The following is a 20310-nucleotide window of genomic DNA, read 5'->3' as shown; positions in this document are numbered from 1 at the left end:
CACCCCTTTCTAACCTACCTGTGGAGGTATCATTGTGACTTCTCCCATCAAGCCTGTCTTCACCAATGCGCTGCTGTCTGTTTTCGCATCACCTCTTGACCTCTCAACATCACAATGGACACAAACCCCACCCCAACACACCCCACCCTACACCCTGGCTCCACACACCCATTTCTAACCTACCTGTGGAGGTATCATTGTGACTTCTCCCATCAAACCTTTCTTCACCAATGCACTGCCATCTGTTTTCGCATCACCTCTTGACCTCTCAACATCACAATGGACACAAACCCCACCCCAACACACCCCACCCTACACCCTGGCTCCACACACCCTTTTCTAACCTACCTGTGGAGGTATCATTGTGACTTCACCAATGCACTGCTGTCTGTTTTCGCATCACCTCTTGACCTCTCAACATCATAATAGACACACACCCCACCCCACCCCCATCCCTACACCCCGGCTCCACACACCCATTTCTAACCTACCTGTGGAGGTATCATTGTGACTTCTCCCATCAAGCCTTTCTTCACCAATGCGCTGCTGTCTGTTTTAGCATCACCTCTTGACCTCTCAACATCATAATGGACATACTGAAATAATACAAACATGCCAAAATATAATGGTAATTTTTAATGTTTTGCTGTCTTTCATACAGAATATTGAAAAAAGTGGTGGGTAATTATTAGAGAAAGACACTAAATAGAGAGAATACACCCATACATATTTTGTTGTTATTTTTATTTATTTTCCTGAAATAGACGTTATAACTTACTTTGCATGTGTCCATGTGGAAACATGTATTGAGGAAGGAACAATCACCCAACGATTCTGAAATAAACAAACAATGGTATTAATCAATCAATCAATCAATCAATCAATTGATCAATCAATCAATCATCAATCAGTAAAATTAATAAATCACAAAATCAACTAGATAAATCAATTTTAGACAAACACTTCATTTAATCAATCACAAAATGAGCTATTCCAGTTAAATTTATACACCCCTATGGAAGACATGATGGCCTTACTCTCCCACAAAGGGCGTGTAGATTTTAAATGGAATAACTCATTCAGGTGATCCCATTTGAAATTCACACTCTCTGTGTGGATGGGCCATGTCTTCCATAGTAGGTGTATGGATTTAAAATCACACAAAACCAAGTCACCAATTTAAGGGATGAGCCTATAGGAATAACGACCAAACAAAGAAATTCTTGTTTATGCCGTAATATTGTAGTCTTTCAACCCTTTCACAACTTAAGCTGTGTAACTTACAAAAATTCCCGCTAAAAAGTGGTTCTTTTAATTTTAGAAAATACATTAATAATCGCATTGGACTTTTCGTACTGATCGTACTATAAGTGACCACCAGCCTATAATGTTCTAATCACACTATAGACTGGGATTACATGTGACGTCATTGTCAGGCAATTGGTCTCTATTGTTCCTTGCCCGGAAATATGTCCACGCAGTCAGGGACCGTGCTTTTAAAACGCCCGCCAGATCACAATAAGGCCATTGAACTGTGTAGTGGCCATACGTACTCGCTGAAGTATAACGATAGCACGTTCCCTTACCGACTCATTATTAATGTGTGGAAAGGGGTCAGGGACGACATTCTGATCATTCTAATCCTTTCTTTTGAGGTCAATAGATAAAAGAAAGGCCTTGAACACAGGTGTGGCGTTGTAGCAGGGGCTATTTTAACGTGCCTCCTGGCACGTTCGTGCAGTGAGATTAAAAATCCGTGCAGTGAGAATTCAAAATGCGTGCTTAAAATATATATGCGCCATTAAGATTCAAAACTGCGTTTTGGGCCAAAATAAAGAAATTGAACATTTTTCGCGCGCTTCGCGCGACAATGTCCCAGTAAATTCGGCACAAATTATGCTCTCATGCTTCAGCATCTTATTAATATGTTCCGATTTGAGGCCAGAATCATGACAATTGTCCAAATATTTAAACCCATTTTAAAGAGCACACCGCTAACTCAATGCGCCATTCGTGTAAAAATACAAAAATATGTTTTGAGGTATTTTGTGCTGCTCTTTGGACTAATAATAACCAGAGAGACTGGCGTGTTATTGCTTAAATAAAAGTGTAAAGCCTACGCATAAATTTGAATCGCCATTGCCAAAGTCGCATTTGTACAATTATCGAGAAAATCGGTCCACGAATTAAAAAGTGGGCAGAAACAGGTTTCCAGCCTTGAGTTCAAGCCAAAAACAGTGAGGGTTTTGTTTACGGGCTCTTTGCAACATAATGTACAACTTTTTCGATTTGTAATCGACTGGTTATTATCAAATACTGGAGATATTGCGAGCAAAAATTTGACTTTTTACGTGTATTTCAATGGGGCGATTATTTAGTACTAGCGGAATGCCCGCGCTCCGCGCGGGCCTCCGCTAGTTGAGCAAACGGGAGCGATTACTAAAACGGGAAGAATCGCTGAACAGATTAGGCCTACAGATAATAGAGATTATAGACTTAGGGCCTAAATGGCCTTTAATACCAAACCGAATTGCTATTTTATTACGTAAATATCCTACAACCATAACCCCGTACCACCCTTTACCCTATAAGATCAATGTATCGTACTTGCGGCGCGGTTTATGCTAGACATGAGGACGAGTTGGTTGACATAGGTCGTAAACAAATAACCGCTATATATTTGCCCGAAAAACTCACTTTTTACTGATTTTGAGGCCAATTCTTGACCGTTTCCAATCACATTTTCGCATTAGTACCGTCTCGGTATATTCCTCGATCTCAGTATGAATTTGGCGACATTTGGATCGAAACTGATCGAAGCCTTTAACTTTCACCCCACCCCCACCAACAATATTTGCCTATTTATAATAAGATAGTGCGCTCCCTTTAGTGTCAAAATTTACCATCTGCGCGTGGTTTGCGCGCATTTGTCCCGGTAAAGTAATTTTAGTCCATGAAGCAGGTCATTGGGTTGACTTGGAAATATTATTGTACTCCCCTTGGCCCGATGGCCCGACGAAAGTCAAAAAGCAACACCTCCGGCTCAATATCCGGACAAAATCGATAAAACATACAGTGGATCTGGACCTCTTCTTTTGGGCCCATTTATGACAAACATTCACCATAATTATGGAAAACTTGGGTGTGAAAAACAGGCTTAACAATGGCAAATACGCCTTTCCTCAACATATGCTGGAGGAATCCCCTTTTAAGACCATATACAAGGTGTCCCATAAAAAGGTTACATGTAGAAAATGAACCGCATTTTGTGATGGTACAACAAAACAATGTCATTTTTTCAGATATTATTTATTCATCCTTCTTGTAACTGTTTGCTAAGTTTCAATTCCGTATCCTAAAAGCAACTTAACTTATGAGCGCAAGATGACAGGGGTGTCAAGAGTGACTAACCATCAAAATATCGCAACGAAAGTTGAACACACGCACACCTTTGTTTTAGATTTTTTAATTACTTTTTATGTTTCTCTTATTTTTCATTGCTCAACTTATTGCACAAAAGAAACATATTGAAAAATTAAATATTGTACACTGAAAATACATCAGTTTTAGAGCTTCTTGACTCTTGGTGGTAACAAATAAAGGAAGATTGTCATTTGATAAGAACACGTTTTTGGTGAAAGCAGTTCTGCAAGCTGTATCTCATGTCAACAACATAGAGAAATGAATAACAATCTTTTGCATTTAGGCCTTGTTTAAACAAGTTTTATTCTCTGTTTGTCAGAATAAAATTATGCATCTGCCATGCTATGGCTGGGCCTACTCAAGTGCCCCGCCAAATGCACGGACCTCAGGGCAGGATTTACCTTTTTGGAGGCCCTGGGCCAGGCCAAAATTTGGAGGCCCCAAACTCACCGTGAGGCCAAGTTTCGCTTTATGTATAACATCGACAGTACCGGCGGGAGCATTACAATATTTAAATGGAGACAAGCTTAGATCTTGTAAGGACATTTGCACGCGAAGCGCGCGAAAAAATTCAATTTCAGACTATTTCAGCCCAAAGTGAAGGTGAAATTTGCTATAGGGCCAGTGCACGCGAGAAGCGGCAAAATTTTTTCGGGTTAAAAGGAAGATACCGAGCAATTTTGGGGGCCCCAAAAATTTGGGGCCCTGGGCCCGGGCCCATCTGGCCCAATGGTAAATCCGGCCCTGTGCACGGTGACTGTGACGGTATAATGAACCTCGTGTACGTAGGTTGTGAACTTGACATTCACAGGGGTACTAGTAGAGGGTACATAAATTATATCATGAAAAGGATATTTATATTTGTTAACATTAACTTAGATTATTTTCAAAAATCTACATGTAACCTTTTTTTGGGACACCCGGTATATAATTATTGAAAAAATGAAAGATTTTGTCAATGCGCAAAATTTGCCCTCATTATTGCCATATTAAAATTTAGTATTATAATGTGGGAACTTTCGAGCGCTAATCGCGTCATGAATTGTAGGGTATGAGTCTTCACCACATTGTGTTAATGGATTGTAGATATCCCCCGGGCTCCAAATGCCAGGACAAAATTAACCAAAGCTGTAACGTGCATCTTTCTTTGGTCAGGTTTTAGGCCACAATAATTATCCACATTTGGCTCATTTTAACATTAAAATTGCAAATTTTCCCGCGCTTCGCGCGCATCTGTCTCGGTAAACTAATGTTAGTGGCGTATTAGCGGGTCAATTTGAAAATGTTCTCGCCCCCACCTGACTGGTCCACCTAAAACTAGAAGTCTACGCGAGGTCACAAATGTGGCTGGCCTGCCTAAAAGAAGTACATGATGTCACAAATGTGTCACCAAAATGAGAGACTTTAACGCATGATTTTTAAAAATCTCGAGCATAGGCAGCGGAAGCGGGGGGAGGGGCTTCCCCCTAAACATCCTAATAAAAGAAAAAGTAAAGCAATATTTGCCCTGTGAATCTTAAAATTGCCCAATTTTGCGCGTTTCGCGCGCATTGGCCAACAATACCGAATTTCGCACCTCTAAATTGTAATGCTTCCGCCACCAATGCTTGCCAACGTGTAGTGACTTTTTTCACCTAAAATAGCCCCTGCGTTGTAGATAATATTTAATCATCAAAGCTGCTGGCATAAGAAATTTCGAGGAGGCAGCGCTTATTATTTCTTGTAAACACAATCTAATGTGGTACTCACTAGCCTACATGTAGAAGGTCAGGCGGGTCTGCAAATTAGTGCATGAAGCTAGTAAAGATATAGCTTCATGTTCAGTTTAATCAATTAAAATACTATGGCTGGATATCAAAAAAATCATGAGGCATTCTTTCTTGTTATGGACGACAAGTATTAATTTTTATATTATTATGACAAAATCCAGTCCCTTCTCAATTGAATAGGCTCCAGATTAGACTTTCCTTTCCAAAATAAATTATATGGTCTAGAGGACATGATATAGGCCTAATCTAAACCCATATTCGGTATCCAGAAACCTTCACAGTCCGAGCGGCGCTTGCACTCGCATCGCATTAAACTAGACAAAGTTCACTAAACTGAGGCCTGCTTCAATTGCCAACCTTTATCGAGGGGCGAGTTTGTGGTTTCATAGTCATCTATTACCTATACCATTTTTCCCCCCGATGCGGCAGTGATGTCAACGCGTTGTGAACAGCTGTTTCGCTCGCGCATCAGTGGCGTAGATTTCTTTTTTGACATGGGGGGGGGGGAAAAAGGTGGAAAAAAATCTTGAAGTATAGTCAATCCAGCACCCTTTGGCGACAGAATTAGTTTATAATATAAATGCGGGCGAAGCGCGCGAAAATTTTTGCTATTTTGAAGCTAAAAGTGTAAAAGTAGATTAAATGCGCGCGAAGCGCGCGACAATTTGCACTTTTGGGGCTAAAAATGGGCAAATATGAGGTTAATTTGGTCAGAAACCCATTATCAGGCGTCAACATGGTTACGGTTCGCTATCACTAAGGTTCTCTCTAAGGTTCGCTATCTCTAAGGTTCGTTATCACTAATTACGAAAAAGGTTCGCTATACCTAAGGTTCGATATCACTAATTTTGAAAAAGGTCCGGTATTTCTAAGGTTCGATATCACTAATTTTAAATAAGGTTCGCTATCTCTAATTTTAAATAAGGTCCGCTATCACTAATTTATTGAAGGTTCGCTATCTCTAAGGTTCGCTATCACTAATTTAATATAAGGTCCGCTATCTCTAATTTTAACAATCCCGGTATCCCTAAGGTTCGCTATCTCTAATTTTAAATAAGGTCCGCTATCTCTAAGGTTCCTATCTCTAAGGTTCGCTATCTCTAAGGTTCGCTATCACTAATTTCAAATAAGGTTCTGTTATCTCTAATTTTAAATAAGGTTCGCTATCTCTAATTTTAAATAAGGTTCAGCTATCTCTAATTTCAAATAAGGTTCGCTATAGCGGACCTTATTTAAAATTAGAGATAGCGGACCTTATTTGAAATTAGAGATAGCGGACCTTATTTAAAATTAGAGATAGTGGACCTTATTTAAGACTAGTGATAACGAACCAAAGGTATAGCGAACCCTAACCGAAATTAGTGATAACGAACCTTAGAGATAGCGAACCTTAATTAATTAGGGATAGCGAACCTGAAAGCCTACGAGCCATCTTAGGCATAGCGGATCTTTATTGGAATTAGTGATAACGAACCTTAGAGATAGCGAACCTTCAATAAATTAGTGATAGCGGACCTTATTCAAAATTAGTGATAGCGGACCTTATTTGAAATTAGTGATAGCGAACCTTATTTATAATTAGTGATATCGAACCTTAGAACTAGCTTAACCTTATTCTAAATTAGTGATATCGAACCTTAGAAGTAGCGGACCTTTTTTTAGGTATAGCGAACCCTTTTCTCTATTAGAGATAGCGGGATTCTGATCTCCATAGACTTTGCACGTTAGTGATAGCGAACCTTAGAGATAGCGAACCTTAGAGATAGCGGACCTTAGAGATAGCGTCAACATTGGGGGGATGATTGTATGGACCATCCCCCTGGCAAAATATTGGGGGGGGGATAAATCCCCCATCCCCGGGATCTACGCCTATGGCATCTATGCGGTGTCTTTGAGCGCGTGCGTATGTACACCAGCGCCATCGAACTCCAGCGAGTGATGCTGCGCCTAATAAAATTCGTATAATGCCCCCAGCATACTTTCCTGCCGCTTGCCGCTGCGGTTTCAACCAATGACAAGCCTTGATTGTGTCCGTTTGTCTGCAATGCGCGTGCGCCACACCGCTCATTGCAAGCGGCAGGGTAGTATGAAACCAGCTTTATACTGACGTGACCCCGGATGTGACGTCACTGTCACATCGGGGTGAAATGGTATTGAACAACGCAAACCAGCCAAATTTGTCATAAGTTTGAATAGCCATTAGAAAAACCGCGAATTTAGTGTCAGAAAGTCTTACACATCTTAGTATAACCTTGTCGTTAGTGTGATACTGAATGCAGCGCCATTTCTGGAATATATTCGTACACGGTGTGGGCAAATAGTTGGTCAAATGTAGGCTAAGTAGGCCTAAATCATGAAAATCGCTTAATCTGAATAATACCAACCAGTAACGGACACTGAGACAACGCTACGTGTAAAGTTTGAGGTAAGTAAAGCTTTTCCTTGTTATAAAAAACAAGGAAAAGGCAGTCACTTTTATCACAACGCGATATTTAAAAAAAGTACATTTTGAGAGGGCCTACGCTGGTTCTTTTGATTCTAGTTTAAAATCTGTTCATCACATGCAGTCCGATTTGGTATCTATGGTTTCATCAAAGTCTTGAGAACTAATTTGGATGGTATGTTGGTTAACAAAAACGATACTGTTAAAAATAGCGGTATTTATGCAAGCGGACGTATCTATTGTGTAAAATGCATTGAAAATTGTCGGCTAAAGAGGGCATAAATTAAAATCGCGAAGAGTAATAGCAACAATAACTATCTACATTCCAAGCGGAAACGCTTTTCAAAAACATACCACCTTTTTTTTTTTTTTTCTGAAACCGAAATATGAAATTCCATGTTATCTGTAAAAAAGTGTGTGAGCAGAAATGACCATGAACTTGGGTCACCGAAACAAGTGTTTATATTGGTGTCAGGCCTTTCATAGTGATACAACAATTAGCCCCCAATAATGGCTTTCATTTGAACCGTTATTTGTTAAACTGCGATTTTTACTTTTTGAGAAATCAATGAATGTATCAAAAAACTTTTCGAAAGTCGATTTAAAATGGCCTAACCCGTTAACCTTGAAAGTAGACTGATTATTCAACTGGATGAATTAATCGACTCTGCCCTGAAAATGTGAATTGTTCAAAGTACACAATCCAGGGGTCTAATGCTACTCAGGACTGGCTTAGAACAGACAAGATAAATGCCAGTTTGTCCAATTACTAATTGAATTGCATTAATCACTCAGTCTATCAATGGATCAATCATTGAACAACTCTTCCTATACCTTTGCACAGGCGCCAACCATTGTTAATCAGTGATGAATCCACACTTTGCCAGTAGCGTGTAGCGTGTTAATGGAAGCACGCATACGCCATACGCATGAAATTTGCCACGCCTGGAACTTGTGTGCGCTACATGTCGTTTTCATTATTTTTGAGGAAGCGGCTAAACATTGCCCTTTCTCTTGCTGCTATCAACAACAAAATCAGCAAGGACTAAACTAGACATTCTTCGTGAAATCCTGTGAATTAGACGATCTGTAGCTTGTTTTTGTTGTTGAAAGGATTCAATCATGTTTCACCGTTGTTCATCACCGATTAACAACTCGTGTCCGACGCGTCTCTGTGTGGTGTACTTTGCTCAGGGAGCTAAAGGTGCCCTCGCGTAGTAGAAAAGACAAATTGTTAATCTGTGAGTGATAACCTCCAACCGGCGATGTTTGCACAGTATAGAGCAGAAGTAAACCATGCAGACGACTTGGACACATCGTTGTTAATCAGTGATGAACAACCATGAAACATGATTGAATCCCTAAATGATGACGCTCATCTAGTCAGAATAATTTCATGTTGAATGTGTACTTACCATCTGTGTGTTTGTTGATAATTCTCCTGAAGTGTAGCTGGCAATAAAACACACAGAAATAAAAAGAACACATGATCAATTCATGTCTTAAAACAGATTGATGATGCTGCACTTTACAATGTAAAGACTTCACAAAAAGTAACACAGCCAAAAAACCTGAATTACAAACTTACAGCAATCAATGGTTATTTAATGGTTATTAAACGCAAGCATCGTGACATGTATAAAACCTGCCATTATCTTTGCACTGAATTCAAATGAATACAAATAACTGCAACTTTTAAATTCACTTGGTAGATGCCTGTATTCCTATCTAGAGATTACTTCAATTTCCACTGACCTCCCCTGTGTTCGTTTCCAGTCAAACAATTGACCTTTTCGGTAAATCCCATAAGCCTTTGCAAGTTTGCAAGTACATCTGAGATGTCATCATTTGATGCCAGTACGTGTCACGCCGATGCACACATCGTTCAGCGAACATAGTTACTGCGCATTGCAAGTCGGTGTGATGTTAAATGACAACATCTCTGGTGTACTCGCAAAGGCTAATGGGATTTACCGAAAAGGTCAATTGGCAAAATGTCTGATATTTTCATGCAGTTCTTATCCTGCTTTATAACACTATCCCAGAATGCATTGCTGAATACCCTGCCATCAACATGTTTGCGGGTGCTAGAGACTGTTGACTATGAAAGTGAACCCATCCCTATACTACAAAGTCCACAGAGTTTTCACAACTTTTCCCAAAATTTTGGGCTAGTTTCAGGAAAATAATGTAGAAAATTGGCAAAACATGGCCCATCCATATACCAAATCTACTCCCCGGGTCAGGAAGTTCTTCTTACCTTATCACAGTTATCTATTCCAGTTATCTTAGCACATTCATCTCTTGTGCCATGAGGGCAAAATTCCTGTACAGTTCCTGTAACAAAAGAAGGAATAATAAGATAAGTCTTAAGATATTGACTACTCATCTGCATGGGAAGAGATTATTGAATTCCATATGGGCACTGCCATCTTGGATAAGAACCTGGAAACGAACTGGAAGCGAGTGATAATTTTGATTTGTTGTAATTTGTAAGCTTTTTTCACTAAAAATTTGCCTCTAATAAATGCCACCTCTTTTGAAAATCCCTTCAGGGTGTTTATTAGAGAAAATACAGTATACATGCATATTGTAGGTGACAAAAATTAATGTTTCCACTGATTTTTACCTCCTGATTTGAATATCTCTTCTACAGTCTGTCCACATAGAAGTACAAACCAAATCTGTTGCATCAAGGGTCGACGTTTTGCGTCACACGCACTGCGTGTTAAAAAACATGGCGCATAAAGATTGTGGTGCGCTCTGCAATGCATTGCACTGAAATAATTATTCTCATACCTCCAGTTTCCGAGGTTGATCTACTTTGTACTTCTATGTGGACAGACTGTAGGGTTTGTTCTTTGACAGTGGCCAGATCTGGAGTCAAAGGTCATTAAAGGGGTCATACCACAGATCTGTTTTCTATTCCTTACCTCCTTCTGATTTGAATTTCTCTGCTAGGGATTGTTCTTTGGCAGTGGGCATGCTCAGAAGCTCAAAGATCTGGGGTCAAAGATCATTAAAGGGGTCACGCCAGAGACTAATTAAAATCAGCCGTCTACACTTCGCATGTACTGTGTATGCTTCGTAGTGACGACTGATTATCTTACAATCCATATCATGACGGACTTCTGAAAACTATTCAATGCGACTTTGGTTTGTGCGCCGAAGCGACTGACTAGCGGCGCCGTGTACCGCGTCACTGTACCGGCGCCGCTGTGACAAGATCACGCTCTGAACTTCTAAAAACAACAAACTCGGTCAAAAGGTCAATTTGGACACAACTGCCCATGCTCTATGCCACAGGAATCCTGTTCCAAAATCCGTCACTTTTTTTCCACATAGTTTTCTCAGTCATCAATCCAGACGGTTGACGACTGAGGGCAGCAGTCTAGTCACACCACAGGTCTGTTTTCTATATCTTACCTCCTTCTGATTTGAATTTCTCTGCTAGTGATTGTTCTTTGGCAGTGGGCATGCTCAGAAGCTCAAAGATCTGGGGTCAAAGGTCATTAATGGGGTCAGGCCTGTTTTCTATTTCTTACCTCCTTCTGATTTGAATTTCTCTGCTAGGGATTGTTCTTTGGCAGTGGGCATGCTCAGAAGCTCAAAGATCTGGTCAAAGGTCATTAATGGGGTCAGGCCTGTTTTCTATTTCTTACCTCCTTCTGATTTGAATTTCTCTGCTAGGGATTGTTCTTTGGCAGTGGGCATGCTCAGAAGCTCAAAGATTTCTTTACCAGCTGCTTTGCTCTGTAAAAGGAAAAATCAATTATATTTGGTTATAATGCTCTTTCTTAATTTTAGGGAGTTCGTCTTTGGTAAATAACCAAGTGCATTTTAAAAATAAAATTATTTTTATGCTTTTTACTTTTCCAAGCAACTACCATTAACATAACAATACACAAATTTATTCATTTTTGTGTATAGGTCAATGTTAGGAAGATTAGAATATTTATTACAAATTCAAAAACAAGTGAAACAATAAAAAATTAACAAAGTGTACAATGTTTATCACACAAAACTTCCCATGTTGACAATAAGTAATTGTCATATTATACTAGCAATCACAAGGAGTGTGGCACGTTTTTTTCATTTTGTGACAAAACTTCCATTGCTTCCCTATCAAAAAAAATAATGCCTGTTTCACTATTCACTATTTCACTATTTATCAGAAAAGTGATTGCAATATCTGATCGAGAAGTCGCTAGCATGCCCTAGCGTCAAATCGCATCCAGTTGACTTGAAGGCAACAATGTCGCTAGCTGTGACTGGATGCTGGTAGCGCCGTGCAAATGCTAGTAGCATTTGATTACTAAGGATTTTTGAATTGCATGCTGCGACTGTTTCTATAGTATGATACTATCTGCAATAGCTGCCCTGTAGACATTTGACAATTTAAAAAAATATGACACCTGGCAGCTATTGCAGATGGCACATTCTTGCATAATGTGACCAGCTCCAACAAAACCCGGAAAAGTCGACAGGCATGTTTTTGAGTTATAGGCCTTTAAAGATGACATTCACATAAAAAATTAAATTTTGGAGTTCTTGATCTCATAGTATTTGACTGTGGGACTAAATGGACTTTTAAATCCTAGAAAGTACTTATTAAAGAGAGGTTTATTTAATCAATAAATAACAGCTGAACTATGATAATTCCTATTCAATCCTGTGTAAGGCAGGAAATTAATTAGCCCATTACTCAGAACAGCAATTTTGCACAAATATCAAGGTATCATTTACAAAATTATCCATATCTTGAAAAGAATTGATGCTATTTATATAATTTTGGTATCATTTTAAAGCCTATTGCTTGCATTTTTATCCAAATCATAAAATGTCAAAAATGTGACTTGTTCCTGGTTTTGTCAGAACAGGTCACATATATCACATGCCTCTTGTTCCTTGAATGATGTTGACTCCAGCAAGCTCTGCAACAGATCATCCTCTTCAGGATTCTTGTCTGGTTGAGATTTCTGTGTCTTCTGTGATTCCTGTCTCTGATTGTCCGTCTGCAAGACTTTCTTTTCAGGCTGCTTCTCTTCAACTGCAGGACTCCTGGTGGAAATAAAACATTATCAAGGTGAAGGTAAAGGTGACAAACTTGTGTTCACAATCGCATACTTGCTTACGTCATCAACCATGACAGCTCTCCATATCCCCCCCCCCATTCTCAGTGCTCAGGTCTAATACCCAGTGACTTTTTAAATTTTACTACTAATTGAACATGGATCATCTACATGACATTGACAGTTCATAGTCCAACATGGATCATCTACATGACGTTGATGGTTCATAGTCCAGCATTACAACTTATTCAACCTCGTACTTTATACTACATTCATAACCTTATTATGCATGAGACCCTATCATGCTATGTGCAAGTATGGTACATGCAGATCCGTTGCTGATCAGTTGCACATCCTTTCATTATAAGAAACACAGAAACAGTTGTTTCTACTGATCAGTATCACAGCATTCATACACAAGAAACACCACTATGTCACACACAGATGTCATTGAAGGATATCAATAACATGCGCACCTGTGTGCATATATCAACTAACAAGTATAGGTTATGAATTTAGTGCTATTAATCAGGTTTTACAGTAGAAAAATCAACTTGCATCAATCTATCAACATTCCTTTGTATCTTCCAGCTTACAACAAGGTTAGTGATGTGTTACATCCCAAAGGAAGGCCTCATTGGTATCTTTTGTTGAATTGTCCAATCATTGTTCAAACTTACCCTGATCTCTTGCGTTTTCTTGCCATTACATCTGTGGATATTTTGGTCTCAGACTTGCCAGTTAATGCTTCAATCTGTACAAAAGTATCATGGTATGTTATCCACATTTGAGGGTGATGAGGCTTGTTCATTTTTATAAATTTAAAACAATATTTTGTTTGGTTATCATGAGGCTTATTGGTTAGATCTACAGCCAACAAGCAGGAAATGTAACCATTATAATTACTGTATGGTGACGTTAAGGCTATTCTACAGGCTTTAAAAAGAATAATGTGTTCGATCACCAAATTTTGACTGCTTAGTGCCAGAAGTGGGTAAGTGCAAATAGCTGCCCTGTGAACATTTGGCAATTTACACACAGTATATTGTACTCATCTACACATGGCAGCTATTTCATTTACCCACTTCTGGCACTGAGCAGACAATTTGTGCTCTTTACTTGATCTCAGTGAAACAGTGACTTGTAGTTGCACATGCTGCTTGAAAATGCATATGTATCCCTCCAGCCACGGACAATTATTTTTTGGTTTGGATTCCCCAACCGACCATAGCTCAGACCGTCAACCTAAATTATTTTCAGGCCACTCAGAAAAAAAAAAAAGGTTGGTTGAGATTCTTTTTTTAAAATGTAGACAGGAATTCTCAACCAAATTCCTTAAAGTGCCACTTTCCTTGATATAAACAGGCACGAGATTGAGTAATTCTAAAAAAAAGAGGAAATGGTGAACCGAGGGAGCGAAGCGACCGGAGTCTCGCCATTTTCATTTTTAGCATATTTAGCAAGTTGACCTCAAATGACCTAAATGTGGTTGCAATAAGACTCAAAGTTTTAGCTTTCATTTGAAACTCAAATAAAGTGTGTAGGGGAGACCGGGGCAAGTCCGCCCTCGGGCAAGTCCGCCCACCCCATGTTTCTGATCTCGTGACTGCTGGAAAAGTACAATGATGATGTAATTAGCTGGCACACATCATAGCTAAGTATCCAAGAAAACAAGACAGTCCGACACATCTCGCCACAGAAATTATCGTCAAAAAACGTTTTTGAGTCAAGGAAGTTTACATTTTTGAAATTAGTAATATTGTAATAATCTTAAGACCTTACAGAGACGGTTTTCATTCTTATATTTATTTGGAAGGTGAACGTTTTCAACATATTATGCAATTAAAAGATCGACATATTGTGTTTAGTAGGCATAACACGAGGTAAAGAAAAAAAGTAGCGTTGGGGCAAGTCCGCCCTGTATGTGAAGGGGCAAGTCCGCCCTGTGTTTTCCCCAGGCGGACTCCCGGGCGGATTCGCCCCATCGGCGATATGCAAAATATATATAATAATACCTTTAAGAAGAGTAAAACTACATGCAAGCATATTTTAAGTGGTATCAGTATTACTCATACCACCGTTTATGCCCTAAAACCATAAATGCCGAAGTTGTAAATAAAGGTTTTGCTCATTTTGGACCCCTACATTTATTAGCTTACATTATACCCCTCCAATAAATTTAGTAGACTCTTTGGAAGAGAGTGAGTGCCTAATATACCCTTTACTAAACGTTTGCATTAAATTTATAATTGTTTTGCAATATTATAACCTTTTCTTTTTATCAGGGCGAACTTACCCCACCATAGGGGCGGACTTGCCCCAGCACGGGGCAAGTTCGCCCTGTCATCGTGATTTTTATTTTCCCTTCTCCTGCCGTTACTGAAAGCTCAATGTTCTTACAAATGTGGTAGTATTTAGCTATAGTATACAGCTTTAAAATGTAAAAACTATAGACTTCTAACATGAGAATTGTCCTCTCTAGGCGAGATTGGAGAAAATAGGGCGGACACGCCCCGGTCTCCCATACTGTATCTACAGTGTTCCTTCTTGATTTTCAGCTTAGGACAAATTGATAATTTGGCCTCAAAGATGGCCCAATTAGCCACAAAAAAACCAATTTATTCTTATTATTTTCTTTTTTCCCCTAAAATTCTTCTGAGCCAATTTTTCATCTTGCTAGGCCAACTGAGTACCGCATGGCCTTAGAGTGAACAATGCACACAGCAAAAGATTTGCTGGTGAGGTCTATTTAGGTACCCTGTGTAAAACAGACTTATCTTAGAGCTTATTCATGCCTATAAATTTATGACGATATTTTGTTTGGTTATCATGAGGCTTATTGGTTAGATCTACAGCCAACAAGCAGGAAATGTAACCATTATAATACTGTATGGCGTCGTTTTGGTTATTCTACAGGCTTTAAAAAGAATAACTAAGTTTGATCACCAAATCTGTGCTCTTTATTTGATTTCAATAAAACAGTGACTTTGTCTGTGAATTTTGTTCATTTTGAACAATTACTACTAAAAACAAAAGTGATTAACTCATGATTTAGTGATGTTTCACCACTACACTAGTGGCTTCATCAGACTGGCAAGATATCACATCAGACTATTTCCTTTTATGGACAACCAGGAAGCACCGTAGAGGGCGTGATGAGTTGGTCAAAGATGTTTTTGAGTGTGTACATGTATATTCCTTTGTTTAGAGTGCCATGTTCTTTTCTGCGATCCAAGTGGCTTCTTTGAGCCACCTGGTAGTCTTATCAGCTTCACAATCAATGACTTTATAGAGTTCTCCCAATTGATTGAGTGATGTGTAAAGGCCACATCAGTCAATGCATTTTAAGCGCGCGAGTGCGATCGCGCGCATAGAGCTCACCTTAAATCACTTTACCGAGTGCGATTTATAGCGCACCTTGTTTCCAAGCAGTGCACTTACTGTAAAAATGTTGCTTTATGCCATAAAAGTTCGTCCATTTTCGCCAAAGTGCAGAATTCAGCAGCATTGCAAGCTTTAATGGACGAGTGGAAAAGTCATACTTTACTCAATAAAAACTGACATTTCATTTCAAATGAGTTCAAGTTTAGGCCAAATATCATTATATTTATCGAATTACTGTAATATTTTGGCTATAAAACATAATTCAAGGTCAAATTTTGGTCACTTTTTTTTCGACTCACGCCGGCAGTTCAGTGAGTCTTGTTTATATTTAAACTGACCTAATCTGAACAACAGAGGGCAGGCAACATTTTGGATTTTTTTTTTGCATTTTCGTATTTGCGGGCGTTTTTAAAGCTTCTTGTGCCATTTTTCAGGGGGAAATCTCGCTTTTCAAAATTTAGGATCTCGTTTTTTACTTCAAAAAATTGCGTTTTTTTGCCGGCCTAGTTATAATTTTTTGTTGGACATGGTATATTTTTTCTGACTTTGCTGGAAGCTTATTTCAAGTGGTCATGGACATGGTGGATTTTACTGCGGAGGATCCAGTTTTTCAACGGAGACAGACAATATGCACGAGGTGTTTCTTACCAAAATTTACAAAAATTTCACCGATCCTACGCATTCGTCAGTTCTGTGCACGTGATGTCATGCAGTGGGTGCGTGGGCAGTGCTGGGAAATTTGCATAAAATGCTTCTTATCTGAATATCAAGTGCAATATTAATTCAAATAGCCCACCTAAACTTCTTACCGAGTGCAAATGATAGCACACCTAAAATCCTTACCGAGTGCAATTAACAGCACACATGTAGCTCGCCTGACTATTTCCAGGAGTGCGATTTGTAGCACACCTGCTTTTTTCAAAATTCATTGACTGCCACATGATTTGTGAATGTCTGTGACAGAAGATTTGTGAGGACGAAGGGGCCTACGCACTCAGTAACCTCTCTGACCAACTCATCACACCTTCCTGTTGCCTATAAAAAGGAAACAGTCAGATATAATGGGTTGCTAGTCTGATGAAACCACTAGTGTAGAGGTGAATCGTCACTAAAACTTGACTTAAAATCTTCATTTTTCTTTGGAATTGTTTAAAAACCTAATGTTCAAAGAAGTACAGTATCATATGGCAGCTAACAAAATCATCCACATGTCCTTCTCTGCATTTCTTTATATCATTGTTGGGCAGCCTATGTGTCATTGGCCCATGAATATGTTTAAAGCAAAACCTCCTATGTAACCTCTTGACAGTTTTATTTTAAACATGTTCAGGGGCCACAAGTAAATAGGAGGTTTTTCCTGCCCAATGATGATATAAACGTATCCCAAAAAGAAAGTATCCAGTTTGATTTTGGTCCATAAATCAAAGATGGGGTCTTAAATCAAGACCTACCAAAAGTATGGTACAGATGAATTTATTCCGCACAGTTTGATATCTCATTTGTCCAAATCGATGCTGAATTGATGACACAATGACCATTTAAATGCAATCACCTCACTTTTAAAAGTTACAGTAATCCCTATTGATGTGGTTTTCCAGCTTCTCAAGATTTTTCATAAGGTACACAATAATAGAGACGGTATAAGACGGACTTCACTTCATGTGTTTTATTCAATACAGATGCTCTTTTACTCCTTCCTCAATGTTTTACCACTCACTCTTCAGTCAATATCTGGTATGTCCTCCTGCTGCATCAATGACTGCCAGCCAGACATCTGTGGCGCATGCTCTCAGCGAGACGTCTGATGCGCCCTGGTCTTGATCTATTGCTGCCCATATTGAGCATGTTGAGCAGCAGGACCAAATCAATAGAAATTCACTGCAACTTTTAAAATTGAGGCGATTGCATTCAAAAGATCATTGTGTCATCAATTCTGCATCGATTTGGACAAATGAGGTATCAAAATGTGCGAAATAAAATTTATCTGTAACATACTTTTGGTAGGTCTTGATTTAAGACCCCATCTTTGACTTATGGACCAAAATCAAACTGGATTCTTTCTTTTTGGGATGTGTTTATAAATAAATTTTATATTAAATTTTGACTTTAGTTTACCTTATTAATATCAGCCGATGTAACAAGTAAGGCTGACTGATGTCCCTCTCCTGAGTTGTCATACTTAATTCTAGTAAAAAAAAAGAACAATAGAATAATAACAATAGTTTAAAAAAACTATTCTGCCCTCTCATGGCAAAAGGGACTAACTAACAACTTGATCTTTTCGAGATAATTGATTAAAACTCTACTCAGCCTGCATTTATTTGTACATGATAGCCCATCCTAATTTGGCTATTTATTAGTGTTTGCAGGTTAGAATAGAAGCGTTTTATCCATTGACCTTCCTTAGGTGATAATCCCATTTCTCATAAAATGTTAGTTAGGCCCTTTTGCCATGGGAGGGCAGTATTAGCAATGAATAAGAATTGTAACATAATCAGTCACTGCAGCTGCTTTTCTTGCATTAGTTACCTTGATAGACTTCAGGGAGGTAGAATTTCATTTGACAGGGCAAGAATCATTCATATTTTGTTTGATTATCATGAGGCTTATTGGTTAGAACTACAGCCAACAAGCAAGAAATGTAACCATAATAATATTGTATGGTGTCATTATGATTATTCTACAGCCTTTAAAAGAATAACAATATGTTCAATCACCAAATTTGTGCTTTTTACTGATCTCAATGAAACAGTGACTTGTAGTTGCACATGCTACTTGAAAATGATGTATCCCTCCAGCCATGGTTTTTGGTTAGGATTCTGTGACCAACTATTGCTCAGACCCTCAACCAAAATTATTTTTAGGCCTCACAGAAGAAAAAAGTTGGTAGAGATTCTTTTTTTAGCATAGAACAAGGATTCTCAACCAAATTCCTTAAAGTCACAAGTTCTTGCATTAGTTACCTCGGTAGACTTCAGGGAGGTAGAATTTAATTTGACAGTACAAGAATCATTCATAATTGTTCACTGGAATTCTACAGGAATCATTTGATTCTGGCATATTATTCCTCTCCTTGCAATATAATGCTAAATGTTCAAAGTTAGAAATCTTTGAATTTTTTACAAAAATCTTTGCAATTGCAAATTTCAACACTAGAATGATCTTACCCAATAAGTGCCTGAGCAGCAAACTTCTGCAGCAAGGTTTCTATCTGCACTTGACCAACTGGTTTCTTCAATGCCTGTAATTACAAAAGCAATTAAATATTATGTGAAATTAATAGGAATTGTGATAACAGAACATCTTGACAATTGGCAGATAATATATTGGGATGACTTATAAACTGCGATAAATTACTGTAATTGTCAGAATTAATATCCAGAGGCTCTGCCAGAAAAGTTTAAAACATCCATAGCAATGTGAAACAAACAGTTATCGTTAGTTCCCAGAAAGGCAGAATTATTTCTATAGCACCATAGTAACTCGTATTCGTTCCATTAACCACCCAGGGCGCTTAATGAAGTCATTTTGGGTGGGCGCTTATTTTTTACATTGTTTACATAATTGATGTCATAAAAAGTGGACCAAAATATTCATCCATCATCTGCAGTGTGCAATATCGTCAGCCTGTCACACTAATTGCCCAAATCATTTTTTGTAATTTTGAGAACAAAGAACAAAATGTGGTTCAAGCATGCATCAGTAACGTAATCACCCTAATTATTTTGGATTATTCCCTTTCATTTGTATCATTATCATTTGTTCTTGTGCAAAGATTGGTGAATAAATATGTTTATATATATATGCATGCTTGAACCATATTTTGTACTTTGTTCTCAAAATTACAAAATGACTTAGGCAATTAGCATAGCAGACTGACGATATGTTTCAAGACCATGATTCAGATTGGCATGGGCAGTTAATGATATCAGTTTGCTAGATTGTAAAGTCATCGGGTGGGCACTTAAGGGGCATGGGTGGGTAATGGAACAAATCTATGGCACAGTACATGCATAAAGCTGCCTTAGCTGAAAAAGGTACTGTCATAACAACCCAGCTGAAGACTGAAGGTTTCAGTCGCAACGTTGGTTCGTCCATCAAAATAGGTATGTCTGGTTGACCAGATTTAAATTAAATCTTAATTTCAACATACCCAGATGAATGAGAGTCTACACAGTTTACTGTCATAGTAATTTGACTATTAAAGATCCTCTTTTCA

The 20310-nt window shown here is 38.6% G+C and overlaps 1 protein-coding gene across 2 annotated transcripts in view; it reads right to left on the bottom strand.

Moving 5' to 3' along the window:
* The window catches only part of LOC140135748 (N(6)-adenosine-methyltransferase catalytic subunit METTL3-like), a 48820-nt gene that overhangs the window by 24572 nt on the left and 3938 nt on the right, over positions 1 to 20310 (bottom strand). For both annotated transcript variants that reach the window (XM_072157358.1, XM_072157357.1), the window contains exons 3-11: positions 19259 to 19332; positions 18207 to 18276; positions 13388 to 13461; positions 12534 to 12696; positions 11298 to 11388; positions 9896 to 9972; positions 9051 to 9087; positions 779 to 834; positions 492 to 596 (exon numbers count right to left, since the gene is read on the bottom strand). In XM_072157358.1, the coding sequence (XP_072013459.1) occupies positions 492 to 596; positions 779 to 834; positions 9051 to 9087; positions 9896 to 9972; positions 11298 to 11388; positions 12534 to 12696; positions 13388 to 13461; positions 18207 to 18276; positions 19259 to 19332 (747 nt within the window). The remainder of the gene's footprint in view (positions 1 to 491; positions 597 to 778; positions 835 to 9050; positions 9088 to 9895; positions 9973 to 11297; positions 11389 to 12533; positions 12697 to 13387; positions 13462 to 18206; positions 18277 to 19258; positions 19333 to 20310) is intronic.

This window comes from Amphiura filiformis, chromosome 16 (genome assembly GCF_039555335.1).
Source record: "Amphiura filiformis chromosome 16, Afil_fr2py, whole genome shotgun sequence".
In the NCBI taxonomy this organism is placed as follows: domain Eukaryota; kingdom Metazoa; phylum Echinodermata; class Ophiuroidea; order Amphilepidida; family Amphiuridae; genus Amphiura; species Amphiura filiformis.
Note: the sequence above shows the minus strand (reverse complement) of the source record. Positions and strands in the feature narration are given on the sequence as shown.